Here is an 18012-nt window from a genome sequence, read left to right as displayed (position 1 = left end):
ACAGGATAACCTTTTTACAGTAGCCCTGCTTCTTCCAACGGTCAAATGTGAAGAAATGGCTACATTCAGAGGGAAAGTGCCTCCAATTGGCGGTTGCTGATGCTCAGGACACTACAGAGTATGCTTGGCCCCAGCTGCTGCCTCTCTATCTCTTGCCAGGTAGAGACTCATCTCTTGTATCCCTTTCCCCAATTTTTATTTTTCTTTGGGAGGCCAAGTCTAAAGAGTTCACAGGGCAAAAACATGCACTCCCTTCGATAATCTTCAACAGAGATTTGTAAGAGAAGGCAACGTTTATGGCCAAGAGAAACCGGGGGCAAGTTCCTTCCCTTTGTACCATCAAGAAAATGGAAAAGATTGGAGCGGATGATCTCTGAAATCTCGGTTTAGCCCCCAGGATCAACATTGGCAGTCCCTCACCCCCAACGCTGTTATGTTTACGGTAAAGCATTCAAATCAGAACGAAGGATGTAGTACCTGATAAAGGTCCCTCAACTCTTGCTTTTTCACCAGAGGCAACCCTTAGCAAATAGTTCACGTATTTTTCTAGCTGTTTTCTATGCCGAAACATTATCTCCTTTAAACATACAAATGGGAGACTTCATCTCACACGTCTTAGGGAATCTCTAGAATTTCTTTTTTTTTTTAGAACTTTTTAAAAAATATTTTTTAATATGTATATATTTTAAATGTTTATTGAGTTTTGAGGGAGAGAGAGCGCGAGCAGGGGAGGGGCAGAGAGAGAGGGAGACACAGAAGTCCAATCATGTTCAGCCTCTGAGCTGACAACATAGAGTCGGAGGCAGGGCTCAAACTCAGGAACTCTGAGATCAAGACCTGAGCCAAAGTTGGATGCTTAACTGACTGAGCCACCCAGGCGCCCCTTTTTAGAACTTTTTTAAACGCTCTCTTCTGGGCCTGTTTCTCCAGAGCCAGGGCCTCATTTGCAGACACTACTTCAGATCGTCGTCGCTTTCAGTCTTAACGTCTTTTACTCCAGCGCAACCCCGGCTGCCACAGCAACACACTTCACCACTTTCACTTTGTGGGGGGGCCCCCCTTTCCGAGGCACTTGACACTTTCCTCAGACCGCATTCCAATCTCGAGCGCGGGGAGTTCGCGGAAGTACCTTGCCTCATTTCCGCCTCGCAAAGCGATTGGCCCAAGAGTCCTTCCCTCGGGTTTGAGCCCACAGCTCGCGCCAAGACCCGGCGCGCAGTGATGACGACATCGGGCCGCGGCGGCGACGACTGGGAGACTGGGAAGGCTTCCGGGGCCGGTCTGGCCGCTGAGAGCCGCTGTCATGGCGGCCATTCTGTGGGGCTTCTTTTTCGTCCTTCTGCTGTTGCTATCAGGGGATACCCAGAGCTCGGAGCTGCCTGGGGCTACGGCCGATGGGTCAGGAGGGATTGGGGTCGGCATAGGAGATCGCTTCAAGATTGAGGGACGTGCGGTTGTTCCAGGGGTGAAGCCCCAGGATTGGATCTCGGCAGCCCGAGTGCTGGTAGACGGAGAAGAGCACGTCGGGTTCCTTAAGTGAGCATCCTGTGGGCAGCGGGAAAGAGGTTGGCGTGGAAGCCGGAAGGGAATTCCCTCTAGGAGAGCCAGGTGTCAGAAGCTGACGACGTCGCTGTCGGAGGGTGAAGGGGCGGGCGCCGTTAGCGGTGTGTGCTGGGAGACCTTGGGGGGGGGGGGCAGCCCGACGCTTTTCCCCCCCGTTTCCCCCTCACTCCACTCCCTGGACCTCGGAAATGAGGATGGCAGGTGCTTGCCCCCGGGCCAGCGCAGTGGGGTCAGTTTTCTTCAATTCCATTTTTGCCACATACGGGGTCGACCTCTCTTGGGCACTGGGGACAGGTGGGCCCCTTGTTTGTCTCATGCTGAATTCTTTGCATCTCATCTAGCTTCCCTGGAATCTGGCCTTTTTTTTTTTTTTTTTTTTTTTTTTTTTGCATTCGTTTCAGTCTTTTGGCAGCTTGATTTGTGTAGAAAGATGCTAAAAACAAGTGGGAATTCTCAAAGCCCAAAGGGACTTCTATGATGGCAAAGATGGGAGGCTAACGTTGCCGCTTCTCAAATTAATGGGCCCTGAAGTCCCTAATCAAAGCACCGTTTTTTTTTGCCTGGAGGTGGGATTGTTGTTCTTTTTTTTACAGTTGAATTCATCGAGGGATTTGCAACATTACACTTGCTGGTATTTATGTGAGACTGGGGTTTCTCTACATTTGCTTATAAGCTTCTGTCTTTTCTAGCTATTAGCAGAATAGGATTTCAGCCTATATTAAAGGACCTGGTGAATTTATTAGCACTCCAGTTTTGCAGCAGCCTGCTTTTCAGATGTTTAGGCACAAATGTGATGTTTTGTATCTTTCAATCGCTTCTTGGGAGGTGAAACTACAAACTGAAAGAAAATATTTAGGAAAGGAAATGTTTCTCTGATAGGTTTGTCCACCAGCAAATGATATTTGAAACCCAGACAACTTAAATGTGGACACTTCTAAATCTGATTTGCAGATATTCAGATCATCCAGGTGCTGTTGAATGAGAATTTGAATCCCAGATTAATAGATAATGACAACAAGGTTACAATCAGTATTTTGATGCTATTTGTCTTTGCGAATCTGGTATTCTTTAGAGTTTGCCCTAAGTAATGATGTTTTAATGAAAAAACTCTCTTAAGCCTTGGAAAACTAGCCTAAGTTGACCATTTGGCTTCTCTTTTCTGCAGTATATAATTACTTTAAAAACCATAAAAAATTTTTTTAATTTTAAAATAATGTGTATGCTGGGGCACCTGGGTGGCTCAGTTGGTTAAGCCTTGGACTCTTGATCTCAGCTCAGGTCTTGATCTTATGTTTTTTTAGTTCAAGCCTGGCATTGGGCTTCACACTGGGCTTGAAACCTACTTAAAAAAAATTAAAATATGTATAAATATTCTGTTTATTGAAGAAAACATAACAAGTTAGGGGTAGCAAGCCTTAACATTTTGTTGTATATTTTGCAGTCTTTTTGTAATCATATGACCTGTTTTTAATAGTAAAATATATAGTACTTTGTAACCTGTTTTTTTTTTTTTCCGGTTAATATTTTGTGAGCAGCTTCTGATACCATTTCATGTTCTTCCATTTGTATGTAGAAAGCTTAAAATTAATGTGAGGAGCTTATGGTGGGAAACTTGTCCAAAGAGGGATAGGTAATTTTTCTTGTACATGTTATGCATAACTAGCATGCAGTTTTATGTTTGTTGGAGGTGGCATCGGTCTTGGCTAATGGAGATGAGGGGAGTTTTGACTGAGGATGCTTCGTGCCACTTCTTGCTCTCATCACTGTGTACATAAATCATAATCTATTTAGACATCTTCTTTTTGGGGTCATTTAGGTAGTTTTCAGTTTTTTGACATAGTAAAATTCTGCACGATACTTTTTTGGAACTTTTTATTATGGAAAATTGGAGGCATACGCTAAAATAAACAGTAGTTTAGTGAATACTTAGGTACACATCCCAGTCTACCATTTTTTTTTTAGTGTCTCCTCTGTACTTAATTTTTTTCTCTGGAATATTTAAATATGACCCTAAACACCATATAATTTCACGTGAAAAAACATAATTATGTGTCTCTAAAAGATAAGGGCTTGAAAAAACCCCCACAATACTATTACTGATTTAATAAAGTAAATAATAGTGCTATAACTTCATCTAATACCTCGTTCATTTATCTGAAAAATGCTTTTATGTATTTAAATCAGGATCCAACAAGGCTTACATATTGCAGAGTCCATTTGTAAAACCAAGTTTTAAAATTTCATTATAAAATTTGTATATTATCTTTCTAAAGTAAAATATTTACTGTAGGTTGAAAAATAGATTTGCTTTTTCCTTTGGGCAGTTCTGTTATTTGCATTGCACAGTCATTGCTTTAATTAATTTTTTCTGGACCTAGAAAAATGCTTTGAAATTTTGTTCACTGAGGGTCCTGTGAAGAAGCAGAAGATACACTCAAATTAGAATAATTCCAGGAAAGTCGAAATAAAGGATTAAACAGTATAGTCGTGGTGTAGGGAAACCAGATTTTACAGTACTCTAGAGTTTACAGCCTCAAGGCTATTATCACCTCTGAGCTTGAAGGATGTAGGGGAAGTAAAGTTTACTGGGACGTAGAAGAAAGGACTGCCTTGAGAGGAGCAGTGTCACTTGACAAAACAAGTCACAGGTGGCTTCTCAGGGAGAAAGGTGGGGAAAAATATGCTAAGCTCATGTTCTTTCTTTCCTTCCTCCAGTCTGCAAAGAGAAGGGTGGAGAGTGGGTCCGAAGGGCAAATGAAAGACATCCAGCCCAGTAATAAGTGAACTTGATGTTTTACTTTTTTTTTTATGTTTATTTATTTGAGAGAGAGTGGGGGAGGGGCAGAGAGAAAGAGAATCCCAAGCAGGCTCCACAATATCAGCACAGAGCCCGACGAGGGGCTTGATCCCACAAACTGTGAGATCATGACATGAACTGAAATCAAGAGTTGGACGCTTAACCGACTGAGATTCCCAGGCACGCTGGTGTCTTTATTTCGATTCTGTTTTAGTTTAGTTTGTATTTTGAAGTAGCAAGGAATATGTTTTCCTCTTACATTTTAGTAAATATTGTGCATGTTGCAGAATCAATTACTGCTTTAGCTTTGAGAGAGTCTAATGATTTAAGAAAGATTATTTAATATATTATGCTGAGAATTATCTGATAAAGCCAATCCTTTTAGGATCATTTGTTTCCTAAAACAGAAACTTCTTTTTCCTCAGAATGTCAGTTTTCATTATCAAAACAAATTAATTTTGATCTATGAACCTGAAATTATCAGCTCTTGATGGGATGGTTTTCTAAGTCTAGAAGACTTAGAAGAAATCATTAAGGAAAAGGCAGGTGGTTTTAACTACATAAACATGTTAGACTTTTAAAAAAAAAAATTTTTTTTTTAACGTTTTATTTATTTTTGAGACAGGGAGAGACAGAGCATGAACAGGGGAGGGTCAGAGAGAGGGAGACACAGAATCTGAAACAGGCTCCAGGCTCTGAGCTGTCAGCACAGAGCCCAATGCGGGGCTCGAACTCACGGACTGCGAGATCATGACCTGAGCTGAAGTCGGCCGCTTAACCAACTGAGGCACCCAGGCGCCCCTGTTAGACTTTTATATATCCAAACTAAAGTAACCAAAGTAGATGGGAGCTATTTGTAACAAGTGGAACAAATGGTACTTAATACCCCATTTTTTAGAAAGAAAGACAACAAAATGCAAACAAAAACTAGAAAAAAAAGCCATTTATTTTTAAAAATCAATTAATTTATTGTTTAATATACGTCCAAGTTAGCATATAGTGCAACAGTGATTTCAGGAGTAGATTCCTTAATGCCCCTTACCCATTTAGCCTACCCCGCCTCCCACAACCCCTCCAGTAACTCTCTGTTCTCCATATTTAAGAGTCTTTTATGTTTTGTCCCCCTCCCTGTTTTCGTATTGTTTTTGCTTCTTTCCCTTATGTTCATCTGTTTTATATCTTAAATTTCTCATATGAATGAAGTCCTATGATATTTATCTTTCTCTCACTGGCTAATTTCGCTTAGCATAATACCCTCTAGTTCCATCCACGTAGTTGCAGATAGCAAGATTTCATTCTTTTTGATTGTTGAGTAATACTCCATTGTATATGTATATATATACCATATCTTCTTTGTCCATTCATCTATCAATGGACATTTGGGCTCTTTCCATACTTTGACTATTGTTGATAGTGCTGCTGTAAACATTGGGGTGCATGTGCCCCTTCAAAACAGCACACATGTATCCCTTGGGTAAATACCTAGTAGTGCAATTGCTGGGTCGTAGGGTAGTTCTATTTTAATTTTTTGAGGAACCTCCATACCGTTTTCCAGAGTGGCTGCACCAGCTTGCATTCCCACCAGCAATGCAAAAGAGATCCTCTTTCTCTGCATCCTCACCAACATCTGTTGTTGACTGAGTTGATAATGTTTGCCATTCTGACAGGTGTGAAGTGGTATCTCATTGTGGTTTTGATTTCTATTTCCCTGATGATGAGTGATGTTGAACATTTTTTCGTGTGTCGGTTGGCCATCTGGATGTCTTCTTTGGAGAAGTGTCTATACATGTCTTTTGCCCATTTCTTCACTGGATTATTTGGGTTTTGGGTGTTGAGTTTGATAAGTTCTTTATAGATTTTGGATACTAACCCTTCATCTGATGTGTCATTTGAAAATATCTTCCATTCCGTCAGTTGCCTTTTAGTTTTGCAGATTGTTTCCTTTGCTGTGCAGAAGCTTTCTTATTTTGATGAGGTCCCAGTAGTTCATTTTTGCTTTTGTTTCCCTTGCCTCTGGAGACGTGTTGAGTAAAGTTGCTGCGGCTGAGGTCAAAGAGATTTTTGCCTGCTTTCTCCTCGAGGATTTTGATGGCTTCCTGTCTTACATTTAGGTCTCTCATCCATTTTGAGTTTATTTTTGTGTGTGCTGTAAGAAAGTGGTTCACGTTCATTTTTCTGCATGTCTGTGTCCAGTTTTCCCAACACCAGTTGCTGGAAGAGACTGTCTTTATTCCATTGGCTATTGTTTCCTGGTTTGTCAAAGATTAGTTTGTGGGTCCATTTCTGGGTTTTCTATTCTGTTCCTTTGATCTGAGTATCTGTTTTTGTGCCAGCCATTTTTTTTTTTAATTAAGAAGTTGTTGCAGGGTATTGCAAAATGGGAACCCTAATACTGTAGTAATAATGTAAAGTGGTAATTTCCCTTGAATGAAGATATGGCTTCAGAATTGGAACTGTGTTCCTGTTATATCACTGTCACATAGAAGGAATTAGAAGTATTTTCTATGTCAGGATTCTCTGCTCCTGTGGAGTGCTCTGGGCTATTTTCAGAAGTCTGGCAGTGTGATTATGGAAGCTGAAGTGTAGGGACAATTCTTGCCAGTTTTTTGTGGGGTTTTGTTTGTTTGTTTTTTCTTTTGCTAATTGCTCTGAACGTCATTTTGGGGGGAGTTGATTTAGGAGTTAACATGATTTAAAAGAAGAATACAAGCTATTGATCCAAAGTGTCTAAATACGATTTTCATTTTTCTAGGACAGATGGGAGTTTTGTGGTTCATGATATACCTTCTGGATCTTATGTAGTAGAAGTTATATCTCCAGCTTACAGGTTTGATCCTGTCCGAGTGGATATCACTTCAAAAGGAAAAATGAGGTAAGGGTACCTGATGTAGTTTTTACTAAAGGATAGACTACTGAATACCTCCTATATTCCTTTTGGATTTTATAGTTAGGATTGAAAAGTTTTCTCATTTAAACTACAGGTATTCCTTAAAACAATTAAAATATCCTTATATTGTTTTTAATTAAAAAATTTTTCTCACTCTGTTCCCCCTAAAATATCCTTATATTGATGTGTGTGTGCGTGTGTGTGTGTGTGTGTGTGTGTGTGTGTGTGTGTGTGTGTGTGTTTTGAGAGAGAGGATGCAAGTGAGCAAGAGGCAGAGAGAGAGAGAGAGAATCCCATGAGGGGGCAGAGAGAGGGGTGGGGGAGAGAGAGAGAGAAAAGCGGCTTTTACCCAAAGCAGGGCTGGTGTTCACCTGAAGCAGGCTCACCTGATTGGGACTCAAACTCACAAACTATGAGATCGTGACCTGAGCTGAATGAAGTCAGATACTTAACGACTGAGCCACCCAGGTGCCCTCCTTATATTGTTTTAATCTGTGCATTGATAATATTATAAAGTTGAACTTCCTCCTTCTCTGCTTTAAAATTTATTTTAAAGCTCCTTTATATGAGTATATAGAGAAGAGGCAAGATTACCTACTATGAGAGCAAAAGCCCTATAGAAGTTGTAATTGAAATGGGATTCCTAAAGTGGGAAATAATTTAACTTTTCTAAATTAGAAATATTAATCGTCCCCTGTTTCTCATTGGGATATTTTCATAATACCCTTAATACCTATGTAATAGTTGTATTGATCTAGAAATTTCTACAGTTCGTTCTTTCTGAAATATTTAGTGTGCAGTGGAAATTTGGTTTTATTTGAGAAAACTGATTATATTGTAAGTTTATATCTATGTGAGGATCATGATAAGAAGAGAAGAAAGGGCAGTATCAGAGGCTGGCAGACTAGGAAAAAATTTCAGAATTTCTAAGTAGATGAACACATGCTTTGAAGTTGAGGAGAAAAGAATGCTGGACAAATTCAGGCTGTGTGTGGAATACCACAAATCCATTTGCAGTTGGAATCCGTTGTATAGATGTCCATAGTGTTCAGATTCCTTCTGTTGTAACTCCAGTTTATTGATTTATTTTTTTTTTATTGTCCCATGCCAGTAGTTGTCTCTTTGGCCTAATGACCAGGAAATATATGAAACAATTTTATTTATTTGCTTTTTTTTTCTAGCTTTATTGAAGTATGATGGCAAATATGAAAGAATTTTGAGTGGTTATGTCTCTTCTTTGCAAAATAACTCTTTGTTGCAGTAATAAAGCACAGGTCTCGCAAAGGCAAAAATAATTTTGGGGTTCGAGGAACTCTGTTTTATGACTGACCTTTTTGGTATATGTTCCAAAAATATTTAGGTTGATTTGTAGAGACTCCAAGTTGAGCTGATCTAATAGAGATATGTTCAGTTAGTACCATAATATTTACATTGGCATTAATGTTTATGCCTAAAATGTTTTCTTCTTTCTTTGCCTTTTTTGGTTTTTTATGGACATTGAAAGTTTGAAAAGTATAATATGTAAATATGGTATAGTTCACATAGAGTGAGCCACACGTAGAACTGTCTCATCCTTTATATCAGCTGAATATTAGTCCATTGATGCTGATGCCCATTAATGGACAGGTAGGGTTTTTTTTCTCCTCTTTTAACATGTGTGGTGAACAGAGATGATTATTTGGTAGTAATTTAAATTCTTGACATTATCATGAAACTAATGATGCCACTAAGAATACATTCTTTAAAAACAAATTACTTTCCCCCCATTTGAAGTTAAATTGTTGTCTTAGAATAGTCTAGTTTGTCCAAATTCTAATTGTATTTCTTGCTGTTGGCTATTTAGAGCAAGGGTGAAGCTTGAACTGAAGGTAATGTCTTGTAAATATGTTTATAAATATTTTTTGATAGAATAAATGAATTGTTTCAGAGTAGATGAACCTTATTAGGTATCAAATTTCTCATGTCTTAAAGGCATAAAGATTTTTAAGGAAATATATAGGTAAAATTCTAATGTTAAATTTAAACTTTAAAGGACTTATGACTTTGTATATATTTTAGAATTGGAAGCTTGGAGATGGGTGGGTGTGTTGATTGCACTATACTTATATGCACATTTAAGTTTTTTTTTTTAATATTGAAAACAGTACTGGAGGAAATGAGTTGTTAAAAGGGGATATTTGTCTGTTAACACCTATAATTTTTATTTACTTTTGCTCTGAATTTTGCATTAAGTAGTTTAAGCAAATAGAAATATTTTTCTGTATATAAAGTTTTTTGCTTTTTGCTTTGGGTAAAGAGTACTTCCTGCTTTAGCATTTAAGGACTGGTTGCAGCAGTGGGATTCATATTCTCAGTTCCATTCCTGATGATTGGATGCCTGAAGCATAGGTAAAAAAACGAGGCTCTTATCATTTTAATAATTGGGGGTGGAACAAAATAGAGAGCAGAGTGGGATTCATATAAAATCCTCATATTCTTGACCAATATTTTGTAAGCATGCATGGTAACATGACAGACATTTCCTTTTAAATATATAGCTCCCAGAAGAGCAAGGGAAATCCCTGGGGGACAAACCATAAACCACTTTCCTACCTGGGGGTTTTGATATTCTAACCAAAATGCTTAGATTTTATTAGCAGTATGTAGGTAAGAGGTAAGCCTTAGGCTTGCTTTGGGCGAGAATTAGATCTAAGACTCGATTCCCCCTTTGACTCTTGGCATTAAAATCCACTAGTCTCCCAATCTAGCCCTGGCCTTTTGAAGGGGAAAATCTCTCCTGAAATTTGATAGTCACAGTCCTCCCTCACTGAAATTTGCGGTGTGAACTTATTACTTCCTGCATGATCCAGAAACTCTCAAGCTGTGCAATTAACAAGATCATCCCTGGTCATAATCCTGAACTCCTGGTGAAGACAAATGCATAAACTCTCTGTAGGGAGATATTCTCTTTTCAGGCCCACACATAAATAAAATTATCAAATACCCAAGAAAACAATGTACATTGAGTCAGCAGATGAATTAGATATATAAGAACCTTATATAATAGGATTATTGGATATGGACTATGAAATAGTTTAAAGTATATTTAAAATGCCTAAACAAATAAAAGATCTATTGTTGTAAGAGTAAGATACTACAAAAACAGACCATTGATATTTGAAAAAGAATAAAATAGAACTTCTACAATAAATACAGGCTTTGGAATACAAAATTCAATGCATATGTTAAACAACTGAACAGAGGTTTGGTGAACTGGAAGACAGATAGGAAAAAAGTTACCCAGAATACAGTACACATAAAGGAATGGGCACTGTGAAAGAATTTAACAAGATGCAGAGTAAAAAATGAAAAGGTCTAGAGGCACCTAGGTGGCTCAGTTGAGTGTCCGACTTTGGCTCAGGTCATGAACTCACGGTTCGTGAGTTTGAGCTCCACATTGGGCTTGCTGCTGTCAGGCTGTCAGCCTGTCAGCTCAGAGCTGGCTTTGGATCTGGTCTCCCCCCTCCCCTCCCCTGCTTGTGCTCTGCCAAAAATTTAAAAAAAGAAAGAAAGAAAAAGTTCTAACTGGTGTCAAATAGAAGTTCAGGGAGGAAATGAGAGAGAAAAGAGGAGGTAGTTTTCAAAAAGTAGACTGGAACATGTATGAACATGTTGAGAGTTTCGATTAAAATTAGTGACATCTCGGGGGCGCCTGGGTGGCGCAGTCAGCTAAGCGTCCGACTTCAGCCAGGTCACGATCTCGCGGTCCGTGAGTTCGAGCCCCGCGTCAGGCTCTGGGCTGGTAGCTTGGAGCCTGGAGCCTGTTTCAGATTCTGTGTCTCCCTCTCTCTCTGCCCCTCCCCCGTTCATGCTCTGTCTCTCTCTGTCCCAAAAATAAATAAAAAACGTTGAAAATTAGTGACATCTCTGGTGAAAATGTAGTGTTACCTATGGTACTTTTGCAGGACTTTCTTAAATCATAATTTTTTTCTGCAAAATTTTAGACTTAAAAATTGGGTGTGCTCATTAATGCATATCTCAGACAGCCAAAGAAATAAAATACAACATTTTTGTATATTTATAACAAAATTAATTTATTATTAAATATAATCAAAGAGCTTTAGAGTTAGAAGAATTCTAAAAGAGCTTTTGATATATCCAGAGAAGAACTTGTCTAGCCCCACAGGACTAGGTAATAACAAGAGTTACAGCTAGAAACTAAGTCTCTCTCTCTCTCTACATTTTGCTAAATATTTTAGAAATACAGATAAAGCTACTTTAATCCAATTTTTAAGATCAAAAGTTTAGATGCCAAAGCATTTTAGAAAAATGGTAATTTTAAAGGTAATTATAAGGCATTGTTAATATAAGCAGTTCTTTTAACTAGTAATGTTTTTGATAAAATTACTGATGCTTTTTTCATGTTGCTTCATCAGAGCAAGATATGTGAATTACATCAAAACATCAGAAGTGGTCAGACTTCCCTATCCTCTCCAAATGAAATCTTCAGGCCCACCTTCTTACTTTATTAAAAGGGAATCGTGGGGCTGGACAGACTTTCTAATGAACCCAATGGTATGTATCAGGCTACAGTTAAACATCTTTACAAATCTCTAATTTGAATCTAGGAATTTGAAAATTTCTAGCCCCTCTGAGAAAGAAAGCTGAGGTCAGATTGTTAGATGAAAGGATAATTGTGAAGTTTATTGATTTCATAAAAATAGTAGCTTTAGGAATACTAATGAAAAGAATATGGTGAGAATTGCACAATAGATTTGATATTGAAATGTGCAACAGAAATGGGATAAATACTTATTTATGATGAAATGTTTTAAAATTTAAATGGAATAAGAGTATGTGGTAAGTCCCATGGAGTTAGCAGTCTCATCCTTCATACTACCTGCATGTAAGTCCACTGATGAATGTGCCATCATTTATTAATCAGCTACTATTGATGGTTTGAGTAAGGGTCTTTCTCCTTTTTTCACATGTGTGGTAAACAGAGAATTTTTTCTGTGGTAATTTAAATCCCTGGTATGAAGTGCTCGCTTCGGCAGCACATATACTAAATCCCTGGTATGAAAATGATGTTATGGTATCCATTAATAATAAATCACTAATAGAATACATTCTTTAGAAACAAATTGACTTTTTTTTCCTGCTTCTGGAAGTTGAATTATTATCTTGTAATTGTCTAAGTGGTGATCATAGTCCTTGCTGATGGCTATTTAGATCACAAACAGGAATATTTGGGGACTGTACATTTTTTGAGAGGAATAAATAGTACCTAGAATCTGCTATCAGGAGTAAAGAAGCAGGAAGGTAGAGTGAATAGGAGAAACCAGCAATGAGGTTCCAAAGTTTATTGAGAAATAGATTCCATGTTCTCATTTCTGAAATTCATGGAAACATATACAGTGCTGAAGCTTCTAGGTCATTTTTCAAAACTAGTCATCTAGTACTATATTGCAGTCTTGAGAGAATGTACATTAAACGGGCAATATAATATTTTCTTCAAGAACCATAAAGTCATCTGGAAAGAGACCAGCTGGGTCGCTATTCCCAATGCCAGACTGCAAATTGAAGAAAGTGAATAGATAGTTACGTTTCCAAACGGTTTGTGTTAAAACTGTAAGCACAAATATAAAGCGAGGTGTCTATAAATTCCAAATCCACATAGATAAGGCTCTTCTCTACAGTAGTCAGACATTGATTAGCGCCTGTATCATACAGGCTGAATGAGTAGATTTGAGGTGGTGCTGCTAGGTTTATTCTATATATAACATATGAATCTTTAATTTCATCATGGGTTGTTAAATGCAGATTTTATTCTGCCGTTAAAGGGGAAAAACATTTTCTGGATTTCTTTTTTTCTTCCATAGGTTATGATGATGGTTCTTCCATTATTGATATTTGTGCTTCTGCCCAAAGTGGTCAACACAAGTGATCCTGACATGAGACGGGTAAGGTGATTGCCCCCACTGTGAATTTTTGAACCATATTCCAATGCCTGAATCATTCACTGTGGCTGAATGGCTTTGGTTTTTTAGCTTTATCCTAATTCCCAAGCCAAATTCATTCAGAGGTTGTATTAATACAGTATTATGTTCCTGGTATTAGTTAGTTGTTTCCATTGGACCAGATAAATTCAGTTGGTTCTGCCTGATAAAAGCCTGGGTCTCTTCGTACAGCTAAAACACTGCCTAGTACTGCTCTCTTTGTGCCTCACTTGTTAAATAGTTGAAATGCATAATAATCCTGGTAGTCCAATCCAAATAGTTTGCAAAATGATAGCTTCTTACAATTTACCTTTACTTTACAAAACTCTTCAGAGTACACATTTAGTTTATGTGTTCAGACACACACGCACACAAATTTGGATAACCAAGGGAAGAAAATAGAATAGCGACTTCCAGACTCTTTACCCCCAAATTATACTGGTTTGGCAATGGGCAGAGGATTGCCAAATAAGATGCTTCAAATTTAGTGCCACTACTTTGTGTCTCTGAAATACTGGCTTCCATAAAATCTTCAGAATTTTTTTTAAACCATTGTTTTTCTTCCACCTGGAAATGATTAACAAATACCTCCTGAGTTCTAAGTTTTTCCACTGTATGTAATATATTGATGTGTTGACACCTTATTTTTGCTGAATGAGCATTTATTAATCAATGTTTAGGTTATGGATACTGGGATACAAAAATGAATTGTATATCATCCCTGTTGCCAATGAGTTCAGAGTCAAGAGTAGGAAATAGCATGGCTTTATAAAATACTTTCTCTTGCTGTCAGAGGATTGTGGGTGTATGGGTGAGGGAGTGTATTTGTGTTTTAAATGGGAAAATAAGATATGCATAAAATAAATAAAAATACTTGCTGAGGTAGTAGGTGATTAAGTTCTGTAGAAGGCAAGGCATTTTATTCCAAGCTGGAACAGCAGAAAAAGCTTCATGATTAAAGAAAGTTTTAAGATATTTCATAATGTCTCATTGCCAAATTTGACATCTTTGCTTCAGTGTTGGTCAGAAAGTATACATCCTATGTAATCCTGGTATCTGTTAAGCCAGGTAACTCTCTGTGGCATCAATAGAAGGAAACATTAGAGGTCACATTGGATTAAAAGTTCATTCCTTGCAAAGTGCTTTGCACATAGTAAGCAGTATAAAAAGTTCTTTATTCAAGAGCTTCAGAATTGAACAGATTAAAACATAGATTTGATGATATATTTTTGCAGGGTCTCAAGACTTGTTACAATATATATTTGATTATGAGGGCATGTTAACTTTTTTTTCGGGGGGAGCATGTTAACATTTTTGATTTATGCTTATAATGTTTCTTTTCCTGTCCATATCTGTAAAAGCACATTCTCCTTGAGAACCCATGTATAAATTCTACCTTTGGAGAGAAAGCCTAAGCTAATATCCTAGTGGTGTCCAACTTTACATGAGAGATAATATAATATTTGCTATTTTTTCCATGTGTGAACTAATACTATTTTAAGTTCATTTTTGGAATGTTACATAAAATTCATATGTAGCATATATTACATCAATATTGTTGAAGGTAGAACAATACTTTATTGATTGTTGGCTAAATAGAGAGAGGACAAAACCTCAAAATAAAAGTGCCAGATCCTTATGAGGTCCTGCCAGTGACTTGTTTGTAACATTTTTATTGCTGGCTTTAGATGCTGTTAAGGTCCATAGTAGTATTCATAGATTTACTACTAAGGGCCTTAGGAATTAAGTGTTGGAAATGCTGTAGTTATTTTCCGAACTTTTCTAATAGCCTTGATATATAATTAAAGATTGATACTCTTTTTTTAAATGATTTTTTATTTATTTGAGAGAGAGAGTGCGAGCAGGGGAGGGACAGAGAGAAAATCCCAAGCACGCTTTCGTGCTATTAGCACAGAGCCCCACACAGGGCTCAGACTCACAAACCATGAGATCATGATCTGAGCTAAAATCAACAGTTGACCACTTAACTGACCGAACCCCCCAGGCACCTCTGATATTCTTATTTATATGCATTTAAAGAAAGCATGAGTTTAAGAAAACACTCATTTAGGGGCACCTGGGTGGCCCAGTAGGTTAAGTGTCCAGCTCTTGATTTCGGCTCAGGTCATGATTTCACAGTCATGAGATCGAGCCCCCTTAAGAGTCTCTCCCTTTGCCTCTCCCCTGGTTGTGCTCACACTGTCTCTCTCTCTCTCTCAAAAGGTAAAAAAAAAAATTTAAAAAGGAAAGAAAACACCCATTAAAACAGTAAGAAAGCATTTTTATTTATTTATTTATTTATTTATTTATTTATTTATTATTATTTAATGTTTATTTTTGAGAGAGAGAGAGAGCGAGTGAGCAGAGGAGGGGCAGAGAGAGAGGGAGACACAGAATCCAAAGCAGGGTCCAGGCTCTGAGCTGTCAGCACAGAGCCCAACATGGGGCTTGAACTCATGGACTGTGAAATCATGACCTGAGCCAAATTCGGCTGCTTAACCAACTGAGCCACCCAGGCGCCCCAGAAAGCATTTTAATCAGAAAACATAAAATAACGGGCACCTGGGTGGCTCGGTTGAGTGTCCACCTCTCAATTTTGGCTCAGGTCATAATCCTAGGGTCATGTGATTGAGCCCCATTTCAGGCTCAGCACTGAGCATGGAACTTATGGGACCTGCTTAGGATTCTCTCTTCCTTTGCCCCTCTCCCCACTTCATGGTGTCTCTCTCTCTCTCTCTCTCTCTCTGTCTCTCTCTCTCTCTCTCTCTTTCTCTTTCTAAAATTAAAAAAAGAAAAGCATAAAATGAGATGACAGGAATATGGTCACATATAATAATAGAAAGTACTGTTTATGAAAACATAAGCCAAATCAAACCCTAGGCAAGATTTATTGGACATTTATTAAAGGATCACAATGCTTAGTAGTATAAAGGAGGTATGAAACATGGTTTCTAAAAGGATACAGGAGTGCTGATTCATAGGGGCACATGTACCCCAATGTTTATATTTATAGCAGTGCTATCAACAATAGCCAAATTATCAAAAGAGCCCAAATGTCCATCAACTGATGAATGAATGAATCAAAAAGATGTGATTTATATACACAATGGAATGCCACTCAGCAATGAGAAAGAATGAAATCATGCCATTTGCAACAACGTGGATCGAACTAGAGGGTATTATGCTAAGTGAAATAAGTCAGTCAGAGAAAGACAGATATATGTTTTCACTCATATGTGGATCCTGAGAAACTTAACAGAAGACCATGGGGGAAGGGAAAGGGGAAAAATAGTTTCAAACAGAGAGGGTGGCCAACCATAAGAGACTCTTAAATACAGAGAACAAACCGAGGGTTGATGGGGGGAGTGGGGGCGGGCAGGGCTTGGGGAGGTGGGGAAGATGAGTGATGGGCATTGAGGAAGGCATTTGTTGGGATGAGCACTAGGTGTTGTATGTAAATGAAGAATCATGGGAATCTACTCCCAAAGCCAGGAACACACTATGTACACTGTATGTTAACTTGACAATAAATTAGGTGAATGAAAGAAAGAGAAAAGGAAGAAAGAAAAAGAAAGAAAGAAAGAAAGAAAGAAGAAAAGAAAGAAACATGGTTTCTGAAGTCCTATTGGGTATAACATTGCTGAGAACCAGTAGCTCCTACTTGTTCTATTCCTCTTCTTCCTTGATGGAAATATTAGTTGTTAAATGACTTGAAGGATCCCAGTGCCTTTTGTATTATTGTACTTTGTCTTCTTGCAGGAGATGGAACAGTCAATGAATATGCTGAATTCCAACCATGAACTGCCTGATGTTTCTGAGTTCATGACAAGACTCTTCTCTTCAAAATCATCTGGCAAGTCGAGCAGCGGCAGCAGTAAAACAGGCAAAAGTGGGGCTGGCAAAAGGAGGTAGTTGGGACAGTCCAGAGATAGCATTTGCACAGACATGGCCACACTGGGTGACATCCAAGCCTTGAGGGAAAACCGTGAAGCAACTACTGTAAACTTGAGTCATCCTTAAAGTTGATCTCTTATAACTGTTGTGTGTGGTAATTCTTTAGCACGTGTTTTGTACTTGGTACACAAGAAAACCCAGCTTTCATCTTGTGTCTGTATAAGGTCAATATTGATGTCACTGAATTAATTACAGTGTCCTATAGAAAATGACATTAATAAATTATATGAAGTTCTATACATTATGTATATTAAAATGTCTTAATCCAGAGATAGAATTATCTTGTCATTTCTTCTTTACTTGATGTTTCTTTTATTCCAGACAGCTTTGTTCTTTCATTATATGAAGCTTGAAATTGATCTTTCCTATCTAAAAAGAAGTGGTTGCTATTTTTAGAGCAGCATGAACCATTGGGTTTTTTAATGGCCAGACCTTGAAGATTATCAGCCCTGCCCTGCATTTAACATTTCCTGATGTTTGAGGTCGAACCAAATTCTGATGTCTTAATTTGTGTTATTACAGTTAGTTTCAGAGTATGGATATATGAATTAGAGTAGATGTTACCAGTTTTTAAGTTTTTGTTGCCATCATTGGGATTCATTGAGTATCAGCTATGTGCTGTACTTCAAGGAGGGATTCAGAGATGGAGAATGTCAGTGGCTGTCCTCAACAGAGCTTATTATGGAAAGAGGAAGCCCAAATAGTAACAGGGAATGTGTAGCCAGGGGAAGGAAGTGCAGCAGTAGGAGAGCCTTTTGGAGACTAAGGATGGAAAATCAACCTTAGAGCTCCATGTTGTAACGTTGGTAGTGTAGCACAGGTACCTTTTAAAT

At 38.2% G+C, this 18012-nt stretch overlaps 1 protein-coding gene across 1 annotated transcript; it reads left to right on the top strand.

Moving 5' to 3' along the window:
* Positions 1 to 1214: 1214 nt before the first annotated feature.
* On the top strand, positions 1215 to 17456 carry EMC7 (ER membrane protein complex subunit 7). The gene is made up of 5 exons (XM_042942520.1): positions 1215 to 1536; positions 7113 to 7232; positions 11663 to 11801; positions 13109 to 13189; positions 16985 to 17456. Exons 1-5 carry the CDS (start codon positions 1304 to 1306, stop codon positions 17135 to 17137), a joined length of 726 nt encoding a protein of 241 aa, XP_042798454.1. The 5' UTR covers positions 1215 to 1303; the 3' UTR covers positions 17138 to 17456.
* The last annotated feature ends 556 nt before the right edge of the window (positions 17457 to 18012 follow it).

This window comes from Panthera leo, chromosome B3, assembly GCF_018350215.1.
Source record: "Panthera leo isolate Ple1 chromosome B3, P.leo_Ple1_pat1.1, whole genome shotgun sequence".
In the NCBI taxonomy this organism is placed as follows: domain Eukaryota; kingdom Metazoa; phylum Chordata; class Mammalia; order Carnivora; family Felidae; genus Panthera; species Panthera leo.
This window is presented reverse-complemented; position numbering and strand designations above follow the sequence as displayed.